Here is a 23,195-nt window from a genome sequence, read left to right as displayed (position 1 = left end):
GTACCAGGCACAGTTCTAGATCCTGGGTGTACAGTGATGTTCATTTGTTTTAAAATGGTCTCTTGCCACAATTATCACCTTCAGTAAGTGACAGTGTTGATTGAGCCTTGATCCTCGGTATAAATAGAAACGTATTTCTATTTAGTTATTGATTTGCTCTAATTTTTAAAAATTTTAAAAGTTATCATGGGAAAATAACTTTTCCTAATTGCTTTCTCCTATTTTTATCCATTAATGTTAGTTTGGGAGCATACATTTAATAATTTCTTTAAAATCAACAGGTCAAATAAATATATATTAGGTAATAGACAAAAAGCTAGATAACCAGGCAGTTAGATGGCAGGGCATCTAATCTTCTAATTCTTCTAATCAAACTGATGATGTCACTGGGGAAAAGAGGGTCAGTTGGAATCCAGTGTTTGGCAGTTACCAGAGGAGCTGGGGCTGGGCAGAGGGTACCCAGGAGCCATCCTGGGGCCGTTAACCTCCCAAACAGCCAACATTGTATGTTCAGGCCTGTGTACTAGAGACACAGGACGTCTTGTGACTGACAGAGTGACCCAAAATGGAGAAGGACGAACCCCCACAGTTGGTGACTCCTGCATCGGTGAAAGCCATCATCTCAAGGATTGAGGCTGCCCAGCTAACTCGGGCTCAAGAGGTAGCCCCTGAGATAAGAGAATCACCCTTCTATTGGGGTCTGATGTGGGCCAATCCCAGGCTGAGCAAGATGCCAGCTCTGGGCCCTCAGGAGTCCTGGTATACTCAGCAACCTGGGTTAACAAACAGATTAAGTAGAAAATATCCACCTCCTAGATTTGGCCTTTTTAGTGTGAGCTGGAATCAACCACCCCTGCTGTGGCAGGGCTATGACCAGGAAGGTAGCAACCCACAGGGAATTGGACAAAAAGCTCCAAGATACCCCTGAGGCACACAATGATGGGTCCTAGACGGCAAGAGGAGGGGCCCACTTTCTTGATTCAAGGTCTTTTTTTGGCAACCCACCAGAATCCCTCAAGTGGAGCCCCAGAAGCTCATGGGGATTGGGGAAATGACCAAAGGCTTGAATCACTCTGTACAAAAGGCTCTAGTTCATTTTTTACTGAAGTCTCTGATCCTGAGGGCTTTTGGGGTCTCATTTTTCCTATCTCCTGTTGCCTCTGGATCATTGTGGAGAGAGACATCCAGAAGTCCTCAGCAAGTTCTGAAATTCTTTTTTTTTTTTTAAGATGACTGATAAGAGGATCTTAACCCTTGACTTGGTGTTGTCAGCACCACGCTCTCCCAAGTGAGCCATGGGCCGGCCTTAGCAAGTTCTGAAATTCTAAAGAAATGTTCAATGTGGATATTTAGTATTCTGTCCCTCCCTGAACTTCTTAATAATCAAAATGATAATGATAAGAGTTAACACTTTTTTTAGGTGCCAGGTACTGTTCTAAGCACTTTACAAATATTAATTCATTTAATCCTTACAAAAACCCAGTGACAGACACTATAATGATCCACGCTTTACAATTAAGAAAACTGAGATTCAAGGAGGTTAAGTGACTTGTCTAAGGTCATTCTGCTAGCACTTGGCATCTGGCTCCAGAGTCCACATCCCTAAACATCTCAATCTGCTGCCTCCTATATAGGATATTTCTATCCAGCTCTCAGATATCTTGGACAACGTCAATTGTGTCATCAACCACTTCCAGGAAGAATTAGGATATGATTTAAAAGAAAAGGCAAAATCTCACCAGACAGAGCAAAAGGGCAAGAAGAGATTCATCTTATTGGAGAAAATTGCCTCCTTCTCCAAGGATGCTAAGACTAAAGAGAAGCACCTTTATGAAATTCTTCACTGGCTGGGTGACTGGGGTGAGTTTGCGAGCTGGGTACAGTCCTGAGGGGGGGCTGCCTTCACCCCAAGATGCTGGTCCCAGCTTTCTCAGTCTCCTCCTTTCTCTACCTAGGTTAGCATTCCCTGGGAGGGGAATATGGAGTGGTGGGCACAGGGACAGCAAAGGACACGTTACAATGCCCCTTCCCCAGTGAAACATTCCACCACTCATGTCACAACACATCACCTCCGCTCCCCAGAAGCACAAACATGTAATTGTCCAAAACTTAATAGATCATGACATTAGCTGAATATATGATGAAGCCTAAGTCACAGGTCCATTATGACATCTCATTTTTTTAGGAGGATAGAAACTAAGTTCAAACCCACACTAGCTGTTTTATAGAGGAACCTAAGGGTGATATTCAAAGCAGTGAATGACCCTTACTGCATGGGCACTGATGCCAGCCATAAGCAACTGATATAGCCATTCAGGTGTGGACTGGCTGTATATAGCCCTGAAGCCAGATGCTACCCCGGTTCAGATCAGAGTTATTTCATCACAGGACCTGTGTGCTGTGAGGTGTGCTGGATGCCTCAGTGTTGGAGGAAGATGGTACAGGGATGTGCCCTGGCCCCCTCAGACTCTCCTCCCTTGGAGAGCTCTCAGTTCAATGGTCTTTCAGTAGCCTGCAAGGACTAAGAGAGCTGTTGACTCCACTTAAGTCATTTAATTGTTCAGGAAAGCTGGCCAGTTAGCTCAGTTGTTTTACAGCATGGTATTATAACACCAAATTCAAGGGTTTAGTTCCCCATACTGGCAACCTGCCAAAAAAAAAGAAAAAGAAAAGAAAAGAATATTGTTCAGATACTGGACTAGGCAGTGAGCATAGAGCAATGACAAGACAGACACCTCCCTGGCCTTATAGTATGACAATACTATTTAATGTCTATTGTGTATTTCTATGTGGCAGGCCTCATGTTAATCATTTCACTTGTATTGTCTCACTTAATCCCCCCCTAACCCTTTTACAGAGAAGGAAACTGAGGCTCAGAGGAATAAGTGACTTGTCCAACATTACATAGCGAGTAAGAAGTGAAACCAGCTGGCCAACTTAGCTCAGCTGGTTAGAGCATGGTGCTGATAACACCAAGGTCCAGGGTTTAATCCCTGTACCAGTCAGCCACCAAAAAAAGAAAAGAAAAGAAAAAAGAAGTGAAACCAATCTGACTTCAAAGCCGCTGTAACCCATGTGCTGTGGGGCTGCATGGGACTCTCTAGAGGATAGAATGTTCTCAATCTCCACCTCCCACTCCTTCTCCAGGTGACAGTCTGACCTATGAGATCAGGAACAGGAAGAGTGAGGAGGAAGAGGAAGCCTTGGACGAATGGATTGAAGTGATGGAGAAAGTGTTACCTCTCTCCCTCATCACCACCAAAGGCGGCATCGAGTCTCTCATTTCCCTTTGCTCCACTCTCATTGAAGAACAAAAGAAAAGGACACAAAGTAGGTTCCAGGAGCACCTGGGAGGAGCTGGGTGGGAATGGGGTTGATGCCGTCTCAGGGGAAGAAGTCATAGGCCAGGTCTGTAGTGGTCTTTCCAGCCTTCCTGCATAACAAAGGTTTATTTGAGATGGACAGTGGTGAGGGGCTGGGTGTTGAACTCAAGCTGAGTACTGAGCAGTTCTGAACTGTCTTCAGGGTTGGAGGTGGGGTGATGTGGAGACAGGTCCTGAGGGTGCTCCCTGGAACTGTTCTGGTGAACAAGGCCAGAAGGCCAGGAAGGCTGGAGTTTATAGCTAGAGCCCAAGGAACATCCTCACTCCAAACCCAGCTGCAGAGCAAGAAAGTTTGGTAGGGCTCAGCTGGAGTCCCCTCTAAAGCCTTCCAGATGTGGTCAGTTAACAACATGGCTAAACCTTGGAATTTTTCTCCTATCAACACTACACGGGACCTGAGATTATCTAACTCCTGCATTTTGCAGATGAGAATATTGAAGTTCAGAAAAGAGAAGGGACCACAAAGAAAGCTGTGGCAAAGCCAGGGCCCACACTTAGGTTTTCTGGCTTCTTAATCTTACTCAAGAGCATGTACTTCAGAGTGAGACAGACCTGAATTTGAATCCCATCTTTGCCAATTTCTGGCTGTGTGACTTTGGGCAAATTACTTCATTTCCCTGAGCCTCAATTTCATCATATATAAATTGAGGAGGACACTGCCTACCTGCAGGGCTGTAGGGAGGCCTCCACATGGTATGCAGTATCTGACACCATGCTTGGAACATGATCAGGGCTTAATAAACCGTAGCTAACATTAGCCTTTACCATTGAGTCTCACGGTCAGTTTTACTATAGTCAAGCAGGTCGATAGTCAGGGGGAGGGGGAAGACAGGGAAAAGTGGATGAGGAGACAATCTCTCCATACTATGTCTTGAAATATAGTTATTTGTATATTGATTTATTTCCTTGCTAGATTATAAACTCTTGAAGGGCAAAGGCTGTGTCTTATTTCTTTCTGTTTAGGGATTATTTACTGAGCACTTACTTGGTGCTGGTACTGTACTTGACACTAAACATGCATAATCTAATTAAGTCCTATGAAGTAGATGCTATAATTGTCCCCATTTTTCTGATTAGGAAACTGAGGCACTGAGAAGTTAGGAAACTTGCCCAAGGTAAGTGGGAAAGATGGGATTCAAACTCAAGTTATCTGGAATTCAAGCTGTGAACCACTAGACCATATGGCCTCCCTGACAATACCAGCTAGTATCACTTAATTTCCACATTTCTTCTGTCCCCTCATCCAAAGTTAGCCACTGTTTTTTTCTACCAGTGATTTTCATTGAATAGATAAATGAATGGATGTTCCAAGATAATCACTCCATTAGCCCTACACATAGTAGGTCCAAGGGGATACAACTATGATTATGACCCAGCCTTTAAGGAGCTAAGGTCTGCCAGTGGGTTTGAACACAGTGTGCACAATCTGTGTTTAGTGCATTTTCCTGGGGAGAGGGTCTACTGCTTTCATCAGAGTATCAAAGGAGTTTGCGACCCCCAAAATGGAAAAAGACATTATTCATTAAAAAAAACAAACATGTGAATAGTTGCAGGACCATGTGATAAATTCTGTACACACGCAGTCCAGTGGTATCAGGAAAGGGAAATGAAACTTCCCAGGGGGGCTTAAGTGGTTTGTGTAGTTAGCAATAGGGAGCCAAATATAGATGTTGAGGCTGGCAAGTGCCATGATTAGAAAAATAACTCTATTGGAGAATAGGGAGGATCAGGAGTATGTTGGATTGGGTTGAACTGGATTGACTATTCCAGGCCCTTCTGGGTGCTATAGGTGCTGTGGAGCTGGCAGACTCTGAGGGTAAGCTCTGGGCCCAGCAGAGGTCTCTTCTGACAACATGTCCCTGATCTCACATACAGTCCCTGCTCCTTATTCTTGCCAAATCTCTAAGAGGATTGGATGGGAATCTGGGCCAAGGAGGGTCTGGAGAGTCAGTACAATCCTTGGGATCCAGGACAGTTTGTTGCCTTTTTTCTCTCCACCTCTCCCAGTACCCAAACACACCTTCTGGCAGGGCTGGCGGGAAAAAAGCCCACAAAAATCTACACTCCACCCTCAGCCACTGAGCCCAGAGCAGATGCTCCAGGACAAAGACAGCACCTGTACAAAGGTCTCTGAGGTGAAATCCATGCTACAGGAGCTCCTAGACTCCCCCATGTTTAACAAGGGGGAGGTCAAGGCCATCAGGTACATATCTGCTGTGGTGGAAAACCTCAACAAGGCCTTGATCCTCCAGCACAAGGAGAACAGGAGCCTGGAGACCAAATACAAATATCTGCAAATAGAGATGACCAAAGAGCTCAGCAGCCAGAGGCTATACTTCCAGAAGTCCATTCAAATCCTTGAGAGCAAGAGGGATGCTCTACTAAAGCAGGTAGAAATTCTAGGGGGAAAGTACCATGACCTTCTCCTGATAAAGCATGCTTTAGAGTTCCAGCTGAAGAAGGTTCGGACTGCTAGAGGTCAAGCAGAAGACCTGGCCAAGATTTTTGTTGACTCCCTGGGACCCTCTGAGAAAGAGACCCTCCTAAAGAAAGAAATCATGGAGGAAACCCAGCAGGAACCCAAAAAGGAGGAGCAGTTGTTTTCACCACTTTCCCCAAGTCTCGTAGCCATGGCCTGGGACAGTGGTACTACACCTTCAGCACATCAGCCACTTTCCACCATGACAACGCATTTGAGGATCGCAGATGTGTTCAGCAGCAAGAACACCAAAAGTCCTGAAAGTGTGTTGCCACCCTCAGTGGATCACAAGTTTCCTAAGAAATGGGAAAGACTGGTGGTAGAAAGCCCAGGCCACAAAGATAAAGACAAGGAAGACAACTTCTGGGACAAGGAAGGACCCCAAATTAAGTTCCAATTTAGGAAGCAGCTGTCCCCAGAAAGCTCCAGGAAGGTGTCCTCAGAGAGCCAAGTGGAGCACTGGGAGGAGGAACTCAGCTGGGAGAAGCAGAGGCAGCAGTGGCTGGTGGAGGAGGAGATGTGGCTGCAGCGGCAGAAGAAGTGGGCCCTGCTGGAGCAGGAGCACCAGGAGAAGCTGCAGCAGTGGGAGATGGAAGATGCGATAAGAGAGCAGCAGCAAAGATTCATCCAGTTGGAAAAGGAGCAAGAGAGCCCAGCAAGAGAGTCGGAGCAGCCAAGGAAGGACATGGAGAATATGATCTTTATGACCCCCAGCCGACGGAGGAACTTGGACAAGGAAGAGCCAATGCTGGTGCCTCCCCCAAGCCGGGCCCAATCTGCTTGCCAAGGCAGGAGACCACACTTGCCCAGTTCTCCTAATACACAGCAGCCCACCACGGGAAACCAGAGGACCACCAGTTCAGCTGAGTTTACCCAGAAACGACTGGCCTGCTGGGTTCCCAAAAAGTCCAAAAACTCTGCCTCCTTTCCCATTACTGGGACATCCATCCGAAGGGTGACCCAGCCCTCTTTGTTGACATCCCCCGTAACTCCTCAGGAGAAGGTATACCACATGGACATGGAGGCCCAGAGGAAGAATCTGCAGCTCCTCAGCAAGGAGTCGAAGCTGGGGCTGCCTCACCACGTGCACAGCAAGGCGTTGGAGCTCACCGTCACCACAATGCAGCTGAACGCGCTCAGGCTGCAGTACCTGTGCCATAAGTACATCCTCCACAGACGCTTCCAGAGCCTCCGGTAGGTCCTCCCTGGCACCCGCCACACTTACCCATACCCACCGCAACATGTGAGCAGAGCCAAAACCCAATGGGAGGGAAGGAGGATGGGGCAAGGGGAGATGGGGAGAACCACCCCAGTCTTGAAAAAGGTCTCCTGGGGGAGTGGACTAGCAAAGGATGTCTGGCCCTGGGGCCTTGGGCAGCCCTTGATGGGTAGGAGGTAGGGCACATACATGGTGCACTCCCTGTAGTGGGCTTTTCCTCTAAGCCCGCTTCCTTATTTCTTCCTCTCTTCCTGTCATCCTGTCTATAACCTGCCTCATATGCTCCCACCATTTTCCTTTACTTTCTCCTGTCTGTAACCCAAACTTGAGGCTCCTCACCTGATACCACCTCCCACTTCTCTTCTGCCTCTTTTCCCATCTCTTACTGATCTTATTTTCTCTTCTTGTTCCCAGGAGTTTCAGAAAATGAGTCATCTCTGGTTAACAGACTTGTGGGGAGGAGGAGGCCTCTCCATCCCCTAAATCTCTTCTCTTCCCAGACAAGAAGTGATCAACCACATACAAGTCATGCAAGAAATGCCAGCTACCTATAAAGCCCAGAACCTCTACATCTTCCTGGAAAACATTGACCACCAGCAGAGCCTCAAGCTGCAGGCCTGGATGGACAAGCAGAAGGACCTGGAGGAGAAGCGCCGGGAGTGCCTGAGCAGCATGGTGACCATGTTCCCCAAGGTGGGCCTCCTGCCTGCCACCTTCTTGGTGGTGGGGGGTGGGGAGCAACCAGCAGGGATGGAGCCAGGAAATGAGCCAGTGGGGATGTGTGGTGTGACTGGGGGAGAGGAGGGGGGAGCAGATGGGAAATGAGAGAGCAGGTTAAAGCCTCTGAATCAGGAAGAAGTGAAGGCAGGAGGTGATCTGCGTGTGAGTGAGGGCAGCTTTCCAATCTATGTATATGGGGAGATGAGGTCAAGGGTTCGGATCCCCATATCAGCCAGCCGCAAAAAAATATATACGTGTGAGTTTGTGTGTATGGGGGGTGAGAGCCAAGAGAGAGGGACCCTTCAAAAAAAGCCATGGAAAAAGAGGTTGTTCCAGAGGGTGGGGGTACCTGGATCATGCAGTCCTGACTTTGTGCTGGGACTCTCCCTCCCCTGTGGTTCTCTCTGCCCTGCTCTTGTCAGTTCCGGTTGCTCTCCAGGCCAGGTGTACAGCTGTCATCAACACCCTCTTGATAGGGACTCTCTTTGCTTCTCCCGCAGTTCAGCTCCTTTGCTTTCTAGTTTCCAGGTTTCTTCTTTCTTGGTTCACTTCCTTGTTTTAATGAAATACCTCCCCCAGTCACTTCCTGACAAAGAATGCATGGAATTTTTTTTTTTAAAGAAAAGATAGTTTTATTAATATTATTTTTTACATTCTAGGATGTTGTTGTGGAGCAGTTGGGAGAGAGGGGGGAGAGGGGAAAGGGGAAGGAAATGGGATGGAAGAAGGAGGAAGAAGGAGGGGTGGGATTGAGGCCTGTAGCACCTCCCTCATTCCCACAGGGGAGACCTAGGGGGCTTCCAGTGGTGCCTTGGTCATTGCTGGGCTGGGTGCAGATATCAGGGGGTGTGGTAAAAGCCCTCACACTCCACCATCCCAGCTTGGGAACCCAGGTCCCTTCTTGCTGTGGCTTGGTGGTCGCCACTGGACTGGCTGCAGGTGTCAGCGGGGCGGGGCTGAGACCCGAGGGCCCCCCTCGCCCCAGCTTGGGAGAGCCCAGAGGCCTTCCTGCAGCGGCTGAGTGGTTGCTGCTGGGCTTGCGTGGAATTTTAAATCATTGAAACCCTGGTTGTCTTAAAATGTCTTTACTTCATATTTACTTTCACTGTTGATTGATAGTTTGCCTGGATTTGGAAGTTTAGGTTAGAATCCATTTTCCCTCACAATTTTGAAGGTACTTCTCATTGCCTTCTAGGTTCTGATGTTGCTGTTGAGAGGCCAAAGTCATTCTGAGTCCCGATCCTTTGGGTTTGGTCTACTTTTACTCTCTGAGAGCTGACAGAATCTCTCTATGTCTCCATTGTTCCATAATTTCATAATGATGTGCCTGATGTGGATCTATTTTTATCACCTTCATTTGGCATTTAGTCAGCCTTTTCAGCTTGGAAAGTTAATGTCCTTTGTCCTGGAATGTTTTCTCAAATTGTACATTAGATCAGCAGTTCTCAAAGTGTGATCTGTTGACCACTGGAGATTCTCTAGACATTTTCAGGGGCTTTTGTTTTTCAGAATAATTTTTAAAAATATATTTTTTAATTGAAACATAATTTATTGTACGTATCTGTGTGGTACAGCATTGAATATCATTATCTGTGTACAATAGGTGATACTCAAATCGGGATAATTACTATATTCAACATTACACAATGTAATCATTTTTGTGCCTATTTCTATATATTTATTTTTAATAAATTTTATTTTGTGTATTCAAGGGATACAACATGATGTTACTATATATATATATATATATATATATATATATATATATAGTAAAATGGTTACTATAATGAAACAAATTGCTATGGTTTGAATGTGTCCCCCAAAAGGCATGTGTTGGAAACTTAATCCCCAATGCAACACTGTTGAGCAGTGGGACATTTAAGAGGTGATTAGGCCATGAGGGCTCTGCCCTCTTAATGGATTAATGCCATTATCACAGGAGTGAGTTAGTTATCATGGGAGTGGGTTCCTGATGAAAAGGATGAGTTCAGCCCCTTCTCTTCCCTCCCTTGCACTCTCTGTCTCTGTCTCACATGCTCTCTTGCTCTTCCACCTTCTGCCATGAGATGACACAGCAAGAAAGCCCTCTTCCCCATATAAGGGCCCTTGGACCTTGGACTTTCCAGCTTCCAGAACCGTAAGAAATAAATCTCTGTTCTTTATAAATTACCTAGTCTCAGGAATTCTGTTATAGCAGCATGAAATAGACTAAGACACAAATTAACATCCATCATCTCACATACTCATAGTTTTGCATTCCTGCCCCCCGCCCAATGGCAAGAGCAGCTAAAACTCATTTGGCAAAAATCCTGAATACAGTCCACTATTATTAACTATAGTCCTCATGTTGTATATTAGATCTTTTGACTTCTTCATCCTACATATTTGCTACTTTGTATCCTTTGACCTACATCTCCACATTTTCTCCCTCTCCCACGCCAACCCAGGTAACCACTTTTATTTTCTATCTATATATTTGCCATTTTCTTTTTTTTTTTTTAGATTCCACATATAACTGAGATCATGTAATATTTTTCTTTCTGTGTCTGGCTTATTTCATCTAGCACAGCGTCCTCCAGGTCCATCCATGTTGTGGTAAATGGCAGATCATCTCCTTTTTAAGGATGAATAATATTCCATTGTGTATATATATCTACACACCACGGTTTCTTTATCTATTTGTCCATTGATGGACATCTAGGTTGTTTCCATATCTTGGCTATTGTGAAGAATGCTGCAATGAACATGGGACTGTAGATATCTTTACAAGATGGTGATTTCATTTCCTTTGGATATACCTGGAAGAGGAATTGCCAGGTTATATGGTAGTTCTATTTTTAATTTCTTTTCTTTTTTTTTTTTTTTAAGATGACCGGTAAGGGGATCTTAACCCTTGACCTGGTGTTGTCAGCACCACACTCACTCAGTGAGCTAACCAGCCATCCCTGTATGGGATCCGAACCCGTGGCCTTGGTGTTATCAGCACCACACTCTCCTGAGTGAGCCACAGGCCGGCCCCTATTTTTAATTTCTTTAGGAACTTCCATACTGCTTTCCATAAAGGATATACCAATCTACATTCCCACCCATAGCATACAAAGTTCCCTATTCTTCACGCCCTTGTCAACACTTATCTCTTGTCTTTTTGATGATAGCTAACCTAAGAGGTATGAGGTGATATCTCACTGTGGTTTTGATTTGCATTTCCCTGATGTTTAGTGATGTTTAGCATCCTTTCATATACCTTTTGGTCATTTTTATGTTGTCTTTGGATAAATGTCTATTCAGGTCCTTTGCCCATTTTTTAATCAGGTTATCTGTTTTCTTGCTATTGAGTTGTAAAACTATTTTCATACTAAGACTTTATCCGCCTTTTTCACTGTGTTGACATTTGCACTGACGGTGCAAAGGCAATAGTGGGTAGAACTGCTGACACATTAGTAATAATCAAGGCAGTAACACCAAATTGCACAAGTGGTCATTCTTCTCCACCACATGCTCCTTAAAAAAAAATAAATAAACCACTTTCACTTAGGAATGTAAGATGTTTTATTTGGGAATATTAGATAAAGCAGTAAAAATTATTAATCTCAACCCCTGAATATATGTCTCTTTTTGTTTCTATGTGACAGCATGGGAGATTAATATAAAGCACTTCTGCTCCATATCAAAAAAATACAAGGGCTGTCTCAAGGAAAAGGGATTGTGTGGATTGCAAACTGAACTAACTGCTTTTTTTATGGAGCACCATTTTTACTTAAAGGAAAGACTGACAGTATTTAGCAGGTATTTTTCCAAAAGTGAGTGAGGCAAGTGTGTTTGTTTGTTTGTTTGTTTTCCTTTTTGGTGGCTGGCCACTATGGGGATCCAAGCCCTCGATCTTGGTGTTACGACACCATGCTCTGACCAACTGAGCAAACAGGTCAGCCCAAGTTTTTTTTTAAAGTAAAAAATAAATAACTGACAGTATTATTTGTTATGAATGATAGAATATCAGCTTTCAAGAGAAAATTTAGGATTTTGGAAAATTTGTATTCACCACCATGAGCTTGACATCCTCCCAATATTAAAGGTGTTCCCTCAGATGATGGAGTCAGAGGCGCTGAGCCTCTCCTGCCTATCCTTCCTCATCCTCTGACTCGAGGCCACTGCATCTCCAGCTACTATCAATGGCTTCTAGGTGTGTATTGTTCAAAAGCAGCTATACCCTTGAGTCTAGCCAAGAAAGCGATTAAATAGTTCAGTTTCTCTAAAAAAAAAAGGAAAAAATGTGTTCCCTGCTAAAATTGTTGATGACATTAACAAATGCGATTTTTTAAATTGTATAATGAAATGTATCAGTATTTGGAAGAGCTGCATATCATAGTAGTCAGTATCTTCCAGGTAATCAAATGCATGATGTTACAAAAATCATGCATTTGGGGGCTTCCGGTCAAGATGGCAGAATAGACGGTCCCCAGCATCACTCTCTCCCACAAATCAACCAATCTACAACTGTTAAAAAGCAATGACAGCCAAGCTGGGGCCGCTAGAGATCAGGGGAAGAGGAGGAGAGACCTATAGAGTGCATGAAAGCAGGAGAAGCTGTGATAAGAGGAAGAAAGAACCACTCTGACCATTTCAAGCCCTGGCCACTTCAAGTCTGGAGCTGGTGCGTGCACGGAGCAGGAGCTGGCAAAAGTCGCAGCTGTGCCCTTCCTATGAAGTTGCTTGGAGGTTGCAGGGGAGAAGAGGGTCTTGGTGGCCCCCAGGCAAGCAAGACCACTGATAGGGTTCCTGTGGACCGACATAGGAGCAAGGAGCCACAACAACTGAGAAAAAAGAAGCTGCTAAGAGGCTAGTGAGTTATCGCAAGGGTCTGGCGCACAACCCATCCCATGGGAAATATTTGGAGCACAAGTGGTGGGGGAGACGGGTCTACCGGGAGAACACTGAGGCACAGCAAGGAAAGCTGATCTGCCCCCCCGTCAGCCTAGGACCACTCAGTAGAGACTGGTCAGGAATGTAGAACTGCTGGGGGTGCAATTTGCTGAAAAGACTCAGGCCAAGATTGGAATTTCTACACAACCCAGGTGGACCAGATTTCTTGAGACCCAGAAGTACCTATAAAGTCAACCATTAAAACCTGAACTGCACATAAAGCCTTCCCCAGGGAATCAGCAGCAAAGCAACAATTTAGCTCAACCACAGAGCTCAAGTGCTGGTCCCACAGGAAGTTCCCCCATTTTAGAACTAAGCGAAGAGCAACAGATTAGTTCCAGTGCAGAGTTTAAATGGTAGGAATAGCAAATAATCCAACACAGAACAGAAAGAAAAAACAAAATACCCACAGATCACAGACAAAGTTTGATATTAACTAGTAAAGTTCTCACATCACCAAAGAACCCCAGTAAAACCTAGAAGGACAGGAAGTCCCCTGGGCTACTAAGCCAGGGATGGGGGGAGGGCTGGAGGCCTTAGCCATGTCCCCCTGACACCTGCAACCAGTCTTGCGAATGGAGGGCCAAGGGCCTCAGCCATGCCCCACTGACACCTGCAACCAGCCCAGCAACAAGCACCGAGACACACTAGGAAGCACCCTGGGCTCTCCCAAGCCAGGGCAGTGGGGGTCCAAGAACCTCAGCCACGCCCCCCCACACACACCTGCAATCAGCCCAGTGGCAACCACCAAGCTGCTGCAGAAAGTGCCCCAGGCTCCTGAGCTGGGGTGGGGGATGTGGGCCAGGACTTCAGCCATACCCCTCTGACATCTGCACCCAGCTCAGCAATGACTGGGCCAGCACTGGCAGCCCCCTGGTCTCCTATGCAGGAATGAGGGGGGTGCCACAGGCCTCAACTTCGCCCCTCCTCCTTCCCCCTTCTCCCACCCTATTTCCTTCCCCTGTCCTCTCTCCCCCTCCCCACCAGCTGCTCCACGACAACATCATAGAATGTAAAAGAAATAATAATATTAATAAATAAACTTTTTAAAAAATCATGCATTTGTAAAGATCCATTCAGTTGCAAGATAGACCAACAGCATGTGAAATGTTCACTGATACGGTTTCACATTTCACATTGCAACTAACCTTTAAGAAACTGCGACTTGTGGAGTTCTGGTGTAATATCAAAGAAGAAGATCCATAGTTATCTGACAAGGCTATGAAAATATTCTTCCCTTATCCAGCTACATATCTGGTGAGGCTTGCTTTCCTTTACATGCTTCAACCCAAACAATATAATGCAATAAATTGAAAGCAGAAGCCAGATCTGAGATTCCTGCTGTCTTCCAGTAAGCCAGGCATTAAATACATCTAAAAAATATAAATACGTAAAAATTGTAAAACAATGCCAGTCTTCTTACTAAATTTATTTCAATTTGGAAAATACAGTTATTTTTTCATAAAAAATATTTATATTAATAGGTAATAGGTTTATTATTGTGATTCTTTAATGAGTTCATAAATGTTTAAATTTTTTCTGTTTTAATATCTAACACAGTAAACATTGATACCCCTTTGGGGTACTCAATAATTTTTTAGAGAGTAAAATGGTCCTGAGACCAAAATGTTTGAGAACCAGTGCATTTAGTGATTTCCTCTCCTACATTTCTTCTGTTCTCTATTTATAGAGCTCCTGTTATTCAGATATTGGAACTTCTGGACAGATTATCCATTATTCTTCTCTTTTCTCTGCTATTTCCCAGCCCTTTGCATTTTGCGTCTACTTTCTGGGGTAGTTCATCAACTTTATTTTCCAGTCTTTTATTGAGTTTTTCATTTCTGCTATACTATTTTTAATTTCCAAGAACTCTTTCATGTTCCATGATTTTTCTTTTTATAATATAGTGTCCCTTATTTCTTGGATACAATATTTTCTCTTGCCACTTTGAGAATGTTAAAAATAGTTTGGGGCAGTTTTCATATACTTGCATAGTCTCAGTATCCTCGAAGTTGCTTATTCCAATTGTTTTGGTCTCTTTCAAGTCTTTTACAGTGTTCTGGATGTCTGGTGGTCTCTGGCTCTCTTCACTGGAAACTTTTTGAGTGTGTGTGTAGTGGTGGTAGAGACTTGTCAACTGAGGGTTGCACTAAGGGTAATCTGGGTTGATTAGTAATTTCATGCTGGATAACGTATCCTAAAACTCAGTGGCTTAAAATAACAATATCTTAATTATATCTCTCAGTTTCTGTGGGCCAGGAATTTGAGAGCAGTTTGGCTGTTTGGTTCTGGCTTATGGTCCCTCATGAAGCTGCAGCCATGTGCCAGCAAGAGCTGCAATCTTCTGAAGGAAGATCTGCTTCCAACGTGGCTCACTCACATGGCTGCCAAGTTAGTACTGACTGTTAGCAAAAGATCTCAGTTTCTCTCTACATGGGACTTTCCACAGAGTTCCTGGAGTGTATTCACACATGGTAGCTGGCTTCCCCCAGAGCAAGTAATCCAAGAGACCAAGGTAGAAGCTGCAATGCCCTTTATGACCTGGCTTGGAAGTCACACACCATCACCTCTACCATACTCCCTAGGTCCTAGAGGCCGGTTCTCATTCAATTTGGAAAGAGACCATGCACAAGTATGAATTCCAGGAGGCAAGCATCCTTGGGGGCCACTCTGGAGGTTGGCTACCACACTAGGCTAGGCTATTTCACTGGGGAGCCTCCAATGTCCCTATCTTTGGGCCTTTTCTTTTAGAACTATCAGATTTCCCACTGAAAAAGCTTCTAGTTGTTTGCGTGGAGGGTGTTTGCCTGGCTGAGAGCCAAAAAGAGAAAGTTGTTTTTTTAGGAGGGGAGGTCCTGAACATTCAAATTGTGAATTCTCACTTAATACCCTTGTTTTCAGGTTGTTACCCTTGCTCTCAAATCTGCCTAGTGTTCCACGGTCTAGAGAACCTGTTTTACCCTTTCTGGAAGATAAAATTCTAATCTTCTGCCAGAACTAGAAAGTCTCCTGGCTGTGTAGAGCAGGATAGGAAGATCTGGGAATCCAATTGCTTCCTAAACAGACTTTCATCCAATCTCCCTGTTTTTGGTCTCATCTTTACTCCCTCTTCCAGGGGTACCTGGTGCCAGCAATTCCTGAGCTTTTTGGTAGTTCTTTGTTGAGAATTTGGTTGTTTCTGGGCTTTTCCTGCCACTATCTTAGGAATCAGCTTTCTCAGGTCTATTAGTCAGTTTTCATTTATCTTTTCAATTCCAGCATCCAAAATTTTTAGCTGTTGTTTCTTTGGTCTTATGAGATTATGTTTTTTTTTTTTTTTTTTTTTTTGGCGGCTTTCTGATACAGGAATCTGAACTGTGACTTTGGTATTAGAAGGCTGTACTCTAACCAACTGAGCTAACTAGCCAGCCAGATTATGCCTTTTTAGGGGGAAGGGGAGGTCAGCTTTATTGAATATAATTTACATTCAGTAAAATTCACCAATATTAAGGGAGTAGACTGAGGGCTTTATAAGGAGAGCAAGTGAACACATTAGAGCACTCTCGCCCAGCTCTCACCATGTAATGCTCTGTGCTGCCTCGGGACTCTGTAGAGTCCCCACCAGGAAGAAGGCCTTCACCAGTGCCCCCTGGACTTTGGACTTCCCAGCCTCCAAATCTGTAAGAAATAAGTTTTATTTCTTTATAAATTACCCAGTTTCAGGTATTTTGTTATAAGCAACAGAAAATGGACTAATACATATATCCTTGCTGAGAACTCACACTTTCCCCATAGAAACTGACAGTAGGAAAAAACCTTACTTTTTCTTTTTTTTTTTTTTCCTTTTTGTCTTTTTTCGTGACCGGCAACGGATCGCAACCCTCAGTGTCGCGCCTGTACCGGACCGGGACCGGCAACAGGATCGCAACCCTCGGCGCTGCGCCCGCACCTCGCTCAGCCAGTGAGCAGCCGGTCTGTATGTGGGATCCGAACCTTTGGCGGGAGCGCCACCACACTCCCAAGCGGCGCACTGTAGCAGTGCGCCACCGGGCCGGCCCCAAAAAACCTTACTTTTTCAAATTCACCCACTTTACCTTGGCAGAATTCAATAAGATAACCATCCAAAATGTATAGACCTGGTTCTACCATTCATAAATCAAGTGCAACCCAAGTAAAGGCCGGCCCGGTGGCGCACTCGGTAGAGTGTGGCATTTGGGAGTGTGGCGGCGCTCCCGCTGAGGGTTTGGATCCCATATAGAGACCGGTCCGCTCACTGGTTGAGCGTGGTGCGGGCGCAACACCGAGGGTTGCGATCCCGTTGCTGGTCGCGGTGCGGGCGTGACACCGAGGGTTGCGATCCCCCTTACAGGTCACGAAAAAAGACAAAAAGGAAAAAAAAAAAAAGTACAACCCCAGTAAATCCTAAGGTGCTATGTGATCCAGTTTTGCCATTGTATCCCATTCAGGGATAAAAGATTCAGCAACCAAAAATGATTAAAAAGTAACCCCAATCTTTAATTAGGTCTCTCAAATAACTAGAGAGGGTCCAATTTATAATCCATAGTAATGCATATTTTCTCTTTTCTCTCCTCTTCCATTACCCCATATCCAGAAAACCTCTTTAAACTCCAAAATACTCTGTCCTTTTCACTTGGTCTAGATAAATGATTACTAATCTATGGGCCATACACCTCTGAAGGACAATGGATCCATGTATATACCAATAATTGTCTATATACTGAATTATAAAAACAAAACAAAACAAAAAAACAGAGAGAGAGAGTAAATCTATTATCATTACTATCATGGGAATCCTTGAAACTTCTGACATTTAAAATGCATCCAGGGCTGGCTAGTTAGCTCAGCTGGTGAGAGCCTGGTGCTGATAACACCAAGGTCCAGTGTTTGGATCCCCATACTGGTCGGCCACCAAAAAATAAAATAAAATGGATCCAAAATAGTACAGGAAATTTAAAAAAATCAAAAAACATAAGGCCAAAGAGATAATAGCTAAAATTTTAGGATAATGGAATCAAAGACTCCTATCTCCACCTCTTTTGACTCTTTACTATATGAATTGATTTAGCTTCTCTGACCCCTTTTAATTTTTTCATTGCTGTTTTGCCCATTTTCCAGATTCTTTACAACAGAGGAGAAAACAGGAACTAACCCAGCAAATAAGAATTCATACCCTTTGGGAATACTAATAATTTTGTCCCTATTATACAAGTATTGAGTTTACATCCATATCCATCTTTGACATGGCAGGAATAACTCTTTGCACTAGCCATGAGTATTGGATCTTTCCTTGCTAGACTCTGTCATTTGCAGATTCTCCAACATCATGTCTTTGGGACCAGCAGCCCTCAGCTCTGGATCTGAGGCTCAGGAAGGCTAGGAAAAGGATGGTTTCAGTTTCCTGTACTTTTTCCCCAGCCACCAGGGGCAGAGAAGCAACAAGTGCTAACATGGTCCATTAAGGGAATAGCCAGTGGCTTGAAGGGATTGGAGAATCCCACAGCAGTTACTCAGAATCTGCTGGCATATGCCCTAGGATTGGGTCAGGAGGTATCTCCCCTGAGCCCTGAGCAGCAGTGGCCTGAGTTTGGGGAAGGCAGTGTGTTGAGGGATTCAATGCAAGTTCTGATATCAGGCATTTGGAAGAGCTTAGCTATGGAGGTTTCTTCCACTTCAGTTTCATATCCCCTTATACCAGTCCTGATAATCTCCTGTAGGTGTCTTGACTTGCTCAATTGGTTTTGGGGATTGAGAAGGAAAGAGACCATATGAGACTTCCTTCAGTGGCTGTGAAGCTTCCCCCAGCTCCTTGCCCAGTGTCAGGGTTGGGGCTGGATGAAAAGATACCCAGGGCACCCCAGGCACAACCTAGCCCCATGCCACGAACCCTGCAAGGGCTCTCATGAGTTAACAGCTGCTCTGGCTTCTTTTAGTTTTCTTCCTTGCTGTTTTGCCCAATGTCCAGATTCTTCACAACACAGGAATAAACAGGAGCTAACCCAACAAATAAGAATTCAAGGAATTTCTAGGAAAAGTCTGATACCCTGGGATCTCAGGGATTTCTAACTGGAGGGATTCCCTGGGGCTTTACCCTCTTCACTCAGCCCTGAGCCCAGCAGGGGCACCAACAGTCAGACAGTGCCTCCTCCCACCCTAGAGAGGGGATAACTTCCTTTCTCCCTGATGCCTCTCTGTTGGTTCCTCTAGCTCCAGCTGGAGTGGAACATTCACCTGAATATCCCTGCAGTCACATCCCTAAAGCCAAGGAAATGCAAGTCGCCCCCAGCCTTACCCCAGCGCATCCACTCTGCCTGCAAGCAGCCCTTTCCGTCCAAGCACCAGGAATATGTGCCCCCGCGGATGGCCCGGTAGGTGTGGGGAGGCCAAGGGATCAGCCAGCTGAGTGGGTGGGGAGGAAGGGAGCAAGCCTAGCATGGACAGGCAAAGATCACCACACAAGTTGCAAGGTGCCTGTTTTCTCAGGCAGCTGCCCTGCCCTGTTCTGGCCCGTTGACCCAGAGGTGGGGTGTATGTGTGGCTGTGTGGGCTTCAGGGCTATCCTGACCATGTAAGTGTGTTTCAAACTACATAACTGAGACACTCTAAGAACGCATGGCTGAAAACTTATAACCATTTCTACCCTGAGCATTGATCGGGCATCTGCCATTGACCTGTCCATATAAACAAACCCAATCCTTTCTACCATATGACCCTAAAGTCTCACAAAGAGACATGTTGAGCCTCTGGGAAACCAAGAAGACCCATATCCAAACCCACCCTAGCATGGCCTGGTTCAGGGCTAAAGCACGGGGGCTTCCATGTGCCCGAAAGCACAGGTGCTACCCCTCAGAGCCTCTTTTAGCAGCTTCTCATCCAGAAGAGCCCCAGGGTAGTGAGACTTAGAGTCAATGCTGAGGGAAGGAGGGAAGACAAACTCTATCTGAGAAGGGAAAAGCTTGTTTCTTCTCAGTCTCTGTGTGTGTGTCTAACTCTTTGTCTCTTTTCACATTCTCCATACCCCCAACCCTCCACCCCCAGCCAACAAAGGAACCAGATGGAGGCCATCTGGAAGACTGATGTGGCCTCCTCCAGTTACCCAATAGAAAAAAAGGCCCCTGCCAGCCTGACCTGGCATCAGCTGGGGGGATACCCAGATATTCCCCGGCTGTTGGCATTGGATGTGCATTCCTCCTACCACAAAGGCTTGACATCCCTCAAAGCCCGGTAAGCTGCAAGGCCAGATGGTTAATCTGGATTCAGGAAGATCTGCCCACCAAGGGTAGGGGCCAGAGTACCTACTGTCCCTGTCCAACAACCCAGGAAGTCTCTTTCCAAACATTAATAATGACCTCACTGTACCACATCAAACAGAGATGCTAACCTGACTCATCCATTCATCAGCCATCAGCCTGGGTCCCCATGCCAGGATCACTGTACTCTGTTCTCTCAAAGGACTCTACATGTGTCTCAGAAGATCACTGTAGGAGTTTTTCCTTCACACTTGTTTCCTGGGCTGAACATGAATTGCTCAGGAGCCATATCTCGCCATAGGCCTGGGCTTGTTCTCAGGGAGAGCCAAGTGTGGGAATGGAGAGATGAGGGACACCATGAATTGCATATAAACCTGAGATTTGGGCCTGGGCCTATCTTTGCTGTTTTTATTTCGTCACTGCCTTCAAGAACTGTCTCTGGGAAGAGCAGCTGAGGGGGAAGGGAGGCAGGACTCAGTAGGCCAACAGGAGGCTTTTCTGGTTAGAAAATGTTCAGATCTCCTTTGCCTCTCTTGGTTTGAAGGTGTCACTGTTGAAGACCCAAGGCTCTTTCAAGGAACTTTTCCAGATTACCAATCCCATCTGCCTCTTGTGGCCTGGCCCTGCCCCAGTTAAAGATTTCCAACAGGGAGAGGGCACTGATGCCTGCCAGTCTAGACCTAACCACAACCAAGAGCTGTAAGATGCTGGTACTGCCCCCCATCCTCCAAATGGGGACTTAGGCAAGACAGGGCAGCATAGTAGCATCAAAGAAGGCCAGTCCCTGGTTGTGCCTCCACTCTGAAATGGTCCTGAGAGTCCCAGCTAGACATAAGCATTATAGCCACCTGGTGCAGATACCTGGTTTTCAATTCCTGGACACTTTCCAAGGGATGTGTGTGTGTGTTGTTGTTGTTGTTAATTGATGTGGACAGAGCAAACAGAATTGCGAATAAGCAAAACAATACTGTGGCAGAACTCAGTAACCTAGAAATCAACTGGAGCCTTGCCCCACTGAGATTTGGTTAAGCTTGCCAAGGTCCTTCCTAGAGTGATGGGTCTCCTCTCTGAACTCCTGTGTCTCCTCTCTGCCTCTCTGCAAGTGCCTGGGCTCTGCCCGGCATCTGTTTGGATCTGAGGCCAGCCCCTTTGTTCTTCCCACACACAGAGATATGTGCACATAAATATCAAGTGTGCACACTCCACTTGATACCAAGCATTTCCATGACATTTGTAACTTTCTGAAAATATAAGGGGATAATGGGGAAAGGGATTCACATTGAACAGCACCAAACAGCAGTCTCCTTTCTTTCCTTCTTCCTCCACCCCCCTCTCTTTGGTTTAACATGCAAAACTCTAAAATGCCTTCATGTCTCAAGCAGAACTGTTCCACCCACACACAGACCTCCACTGGGATCTCAGCTTCAGGCATAAGCACTTATCAAAATATTATTCCCTGCAAAGACAGCTTCCCCTTTCTAAGGGAATCTAGGCAAATACCATTTTCTTCCACTTTTCCAACTCTGTACAGGTCTCTTCAGTTTATGACACACCTGGTGCAGAGGCAGAGCCTGCTGCATCTGTCTTCTTCATCTGCATCCCAGGTTGGCACCACTGACCTGCATGTCAGGCTGCTCCTCCATGTGTCAGTGTGGTGGCTCCCTGTGTGTTATCATGGCATGAGGATATGCCACTCTTTAACAGAAGTTCTCTGTCAGTGCCCAGGCTCCTGCTGACTTGGAGGCAGTTGTGCTGCTTTCTTTGTTGAGCACTCTGCGAAAGTGCCCTCCTAGAGAGACACTCTGCTTCCACTCCAGAAGTGCATCTTCTCTTTGACCACTAGCTCCACTGGCTGACCTTGAAACCTCATGTCCACCTGTGTGGTTCCAGGTCACCCGCCTTTTTGTGGTTCTGCTCACCTCACCAGCTCCCCTGGACATGCTGTCCAGTCCACAGCACCATCTAGTTTCATAACTAGGACCGATCTCATGCCAACTGCCTTGTTTTCCTGGTCTGCCTGGCACTGACAGCCTGTCTTATGTCCGGGCCAGCTGGGATATCCTCTCAGGGAAGGGCTATTCATCCTCCCTTTGTGGTTTTGTGTCTCTCAAAACCCAGAAGAGCCTCTTCTGCAAAATCTTTTTCTGCTTTGTCTTACAAGCATTTCCCCTGGGCTCTCTGACAGGTAGGACAGCTGCATGTGTCTGCACACATCAAACATCTTCTACACTTAGAGAAGAATCTTAGTCTCCACTCTAACTGCCCTGCCCTCCCCTTGCTCAGGGTCTATTCCTGCACAGCTGAAGTACATGCTGGTAGACATGTGCACACTGACACACATACGAGCACAGACTCAAGCATATGTCCAACATGATGGAGACAGACAAGAGGGCTTATAACTTGGTATCTGGGAAAGACATTAGATGGGGGTAGGGAGGAAGACACATGGTTGGTAGGAAAGAGCAAAGAAGACTGAGAGGAAGGAAGAGGATGCATTCTGTGAAGTAACACAAGATGCAGGTTCATAAGAGAAGTAGAGCCCCTGGGATTTGGCAGAAATGTTAAGCAGTTCCACGTCCAGCTCAAGTCTGGGCCCAGCTCTGGACTCGTCTCCCAGAAAGCTCTTGTCTGGGTTGGATGGGCACTCACGTTCCCAAAGACTTGTCTCAGTTGCTCCCCACCTGTAACTGTGTTAACTCTTTCAGTGCCTCAGCGACCCAAAGGAAGGAATGCCAGGAGCACAGAGACGAGTCAGCTGAGCTTGTTCACAAAAAGTCAAGCGAGTCACTCCCTGGAACCCTAAAAAGCCAGAAGGAGCAAGACAGTCCAAGTTCCCATTCCATCCCTTAGCTAGTGATTGTCAAACTTCAGGGTGACTAAAAATTACATGGAACTTGTTCCAAATGTAGGTTCCCAGCTAGTGCTTTTAAACAAACACTCTGAGTATTGTTAAGTAGTACTAGAACTTTGAGAAACACTATCTTCCTCCTTTAGTCCCCAAACTATATTTTTAATAAAATAGAAGTTGGTTTATTTTAAAAATTTCTGTCTCATTGCTGAAACCCATACCTCCTCAACTCATTTTTGGAACCAGGTTCACGGCCATCTAAAGTTGAGGGGCCGGCCCGGTGGCGCACTGCTACAGTGCGCTGCTTGGGAGTGTGGAGGCGCTCCTGCCGAGGGTTCGGATCCCACATACAGACCGGTTCCCGCTCACTGGCTGAGCG

At 45.7% G+C, this 23,195-nt stretch overlaps 2 protein-coding genes across 3 annotated transcripts in view; one reads left to right on the top strand and one right to left on the bottom strand.

The window, feature by feature from the left end:
• The window catches only part of PRPF40B (PRP40 pre-mRNA processing factor 40 homolog B (S. cerevisiae)), a 72,702-nt gene that overhangs the window by 31,663 nt on the left and 17,844 nt on the right, over positions 1–23,195 (bottom strand). For both annotated transcript variants that reach the window (XM_008582763.1, XM_008582783.1), the window contains exon 2: positions 8,151–8,387. In XM_008582763.1, the coding sequence (XP_008580985.1) occupies positions 8,151–8,159 (9 nt within the window). In that variant the 5' untranslated portion in view covers positions 8,160–8,387. The remainder of the gene's footprint in view (positions 1–8,150; positions 8,388–23,195) is intronic.
• Positions 566–22,908, top strand: FAM186B (family with sequence similarity 186, member B). Its single transcript, XM_008582806.1, has 8 exons — positions 566–661; positions 1,635–1,860; positions 3,148–3,330; positions 5,391–7,056; positions 7,582–7,774; positions 18,926–19,086; positions 19,757–19,942; positions 22,665–22,908. Exons 1-8 carry the CDS (start codon positions 566–568, stop codon positions 22,816–22,818), a joined length of 2,865 nt encoding a protein of 954 aa, XP_008581028.1. The 3' UTR covers positions 22,819–22,908.

This window comes from Galeopterus variegatus, unplaced genomic scaffold (genome assembly GCF_000696425.1).
Source record: "Galeopterus variegatus unplaced genomic scaffold, G_variegatus-3.0.2 Scaffold95, whole genome shotgun sequence".
Classification (NCBI taxonomy): Eukaryota; Metazoa; Chordata; class Mammalia; order Dermoptera; family Cynocephalidae; genus Galeopterus; species Galeopterus variegatus.
This window is presented reverse-complemented; position numbering and strand designations above follow the sequence as displayed.

Bases quoted from the DNA above. Each gene is read 5' to 3' on its own strand.
- FAM186B (XM_008582806.1), top strand. From the start codon at position 566: ATGGAGAAGGACGAACCCCCACAGTTGGTGACTCCTGCATCGGTGAAA. The intron at 7,775-18,925 runs GTGGGCCTCCTG...TGGTTCCTCTAG, and splicing joins TGGTGACCATGTTCCCCAAG to CTCCAGCTGGAGTGGAACAT. The intron at 19,087-19,756 runs GTAGGTGTGGGG...CTCCACCCCCAG, and splicing joins GTGCCCCCGCGGATGGCCCG to CCAACAAAGGAACCAGATGG.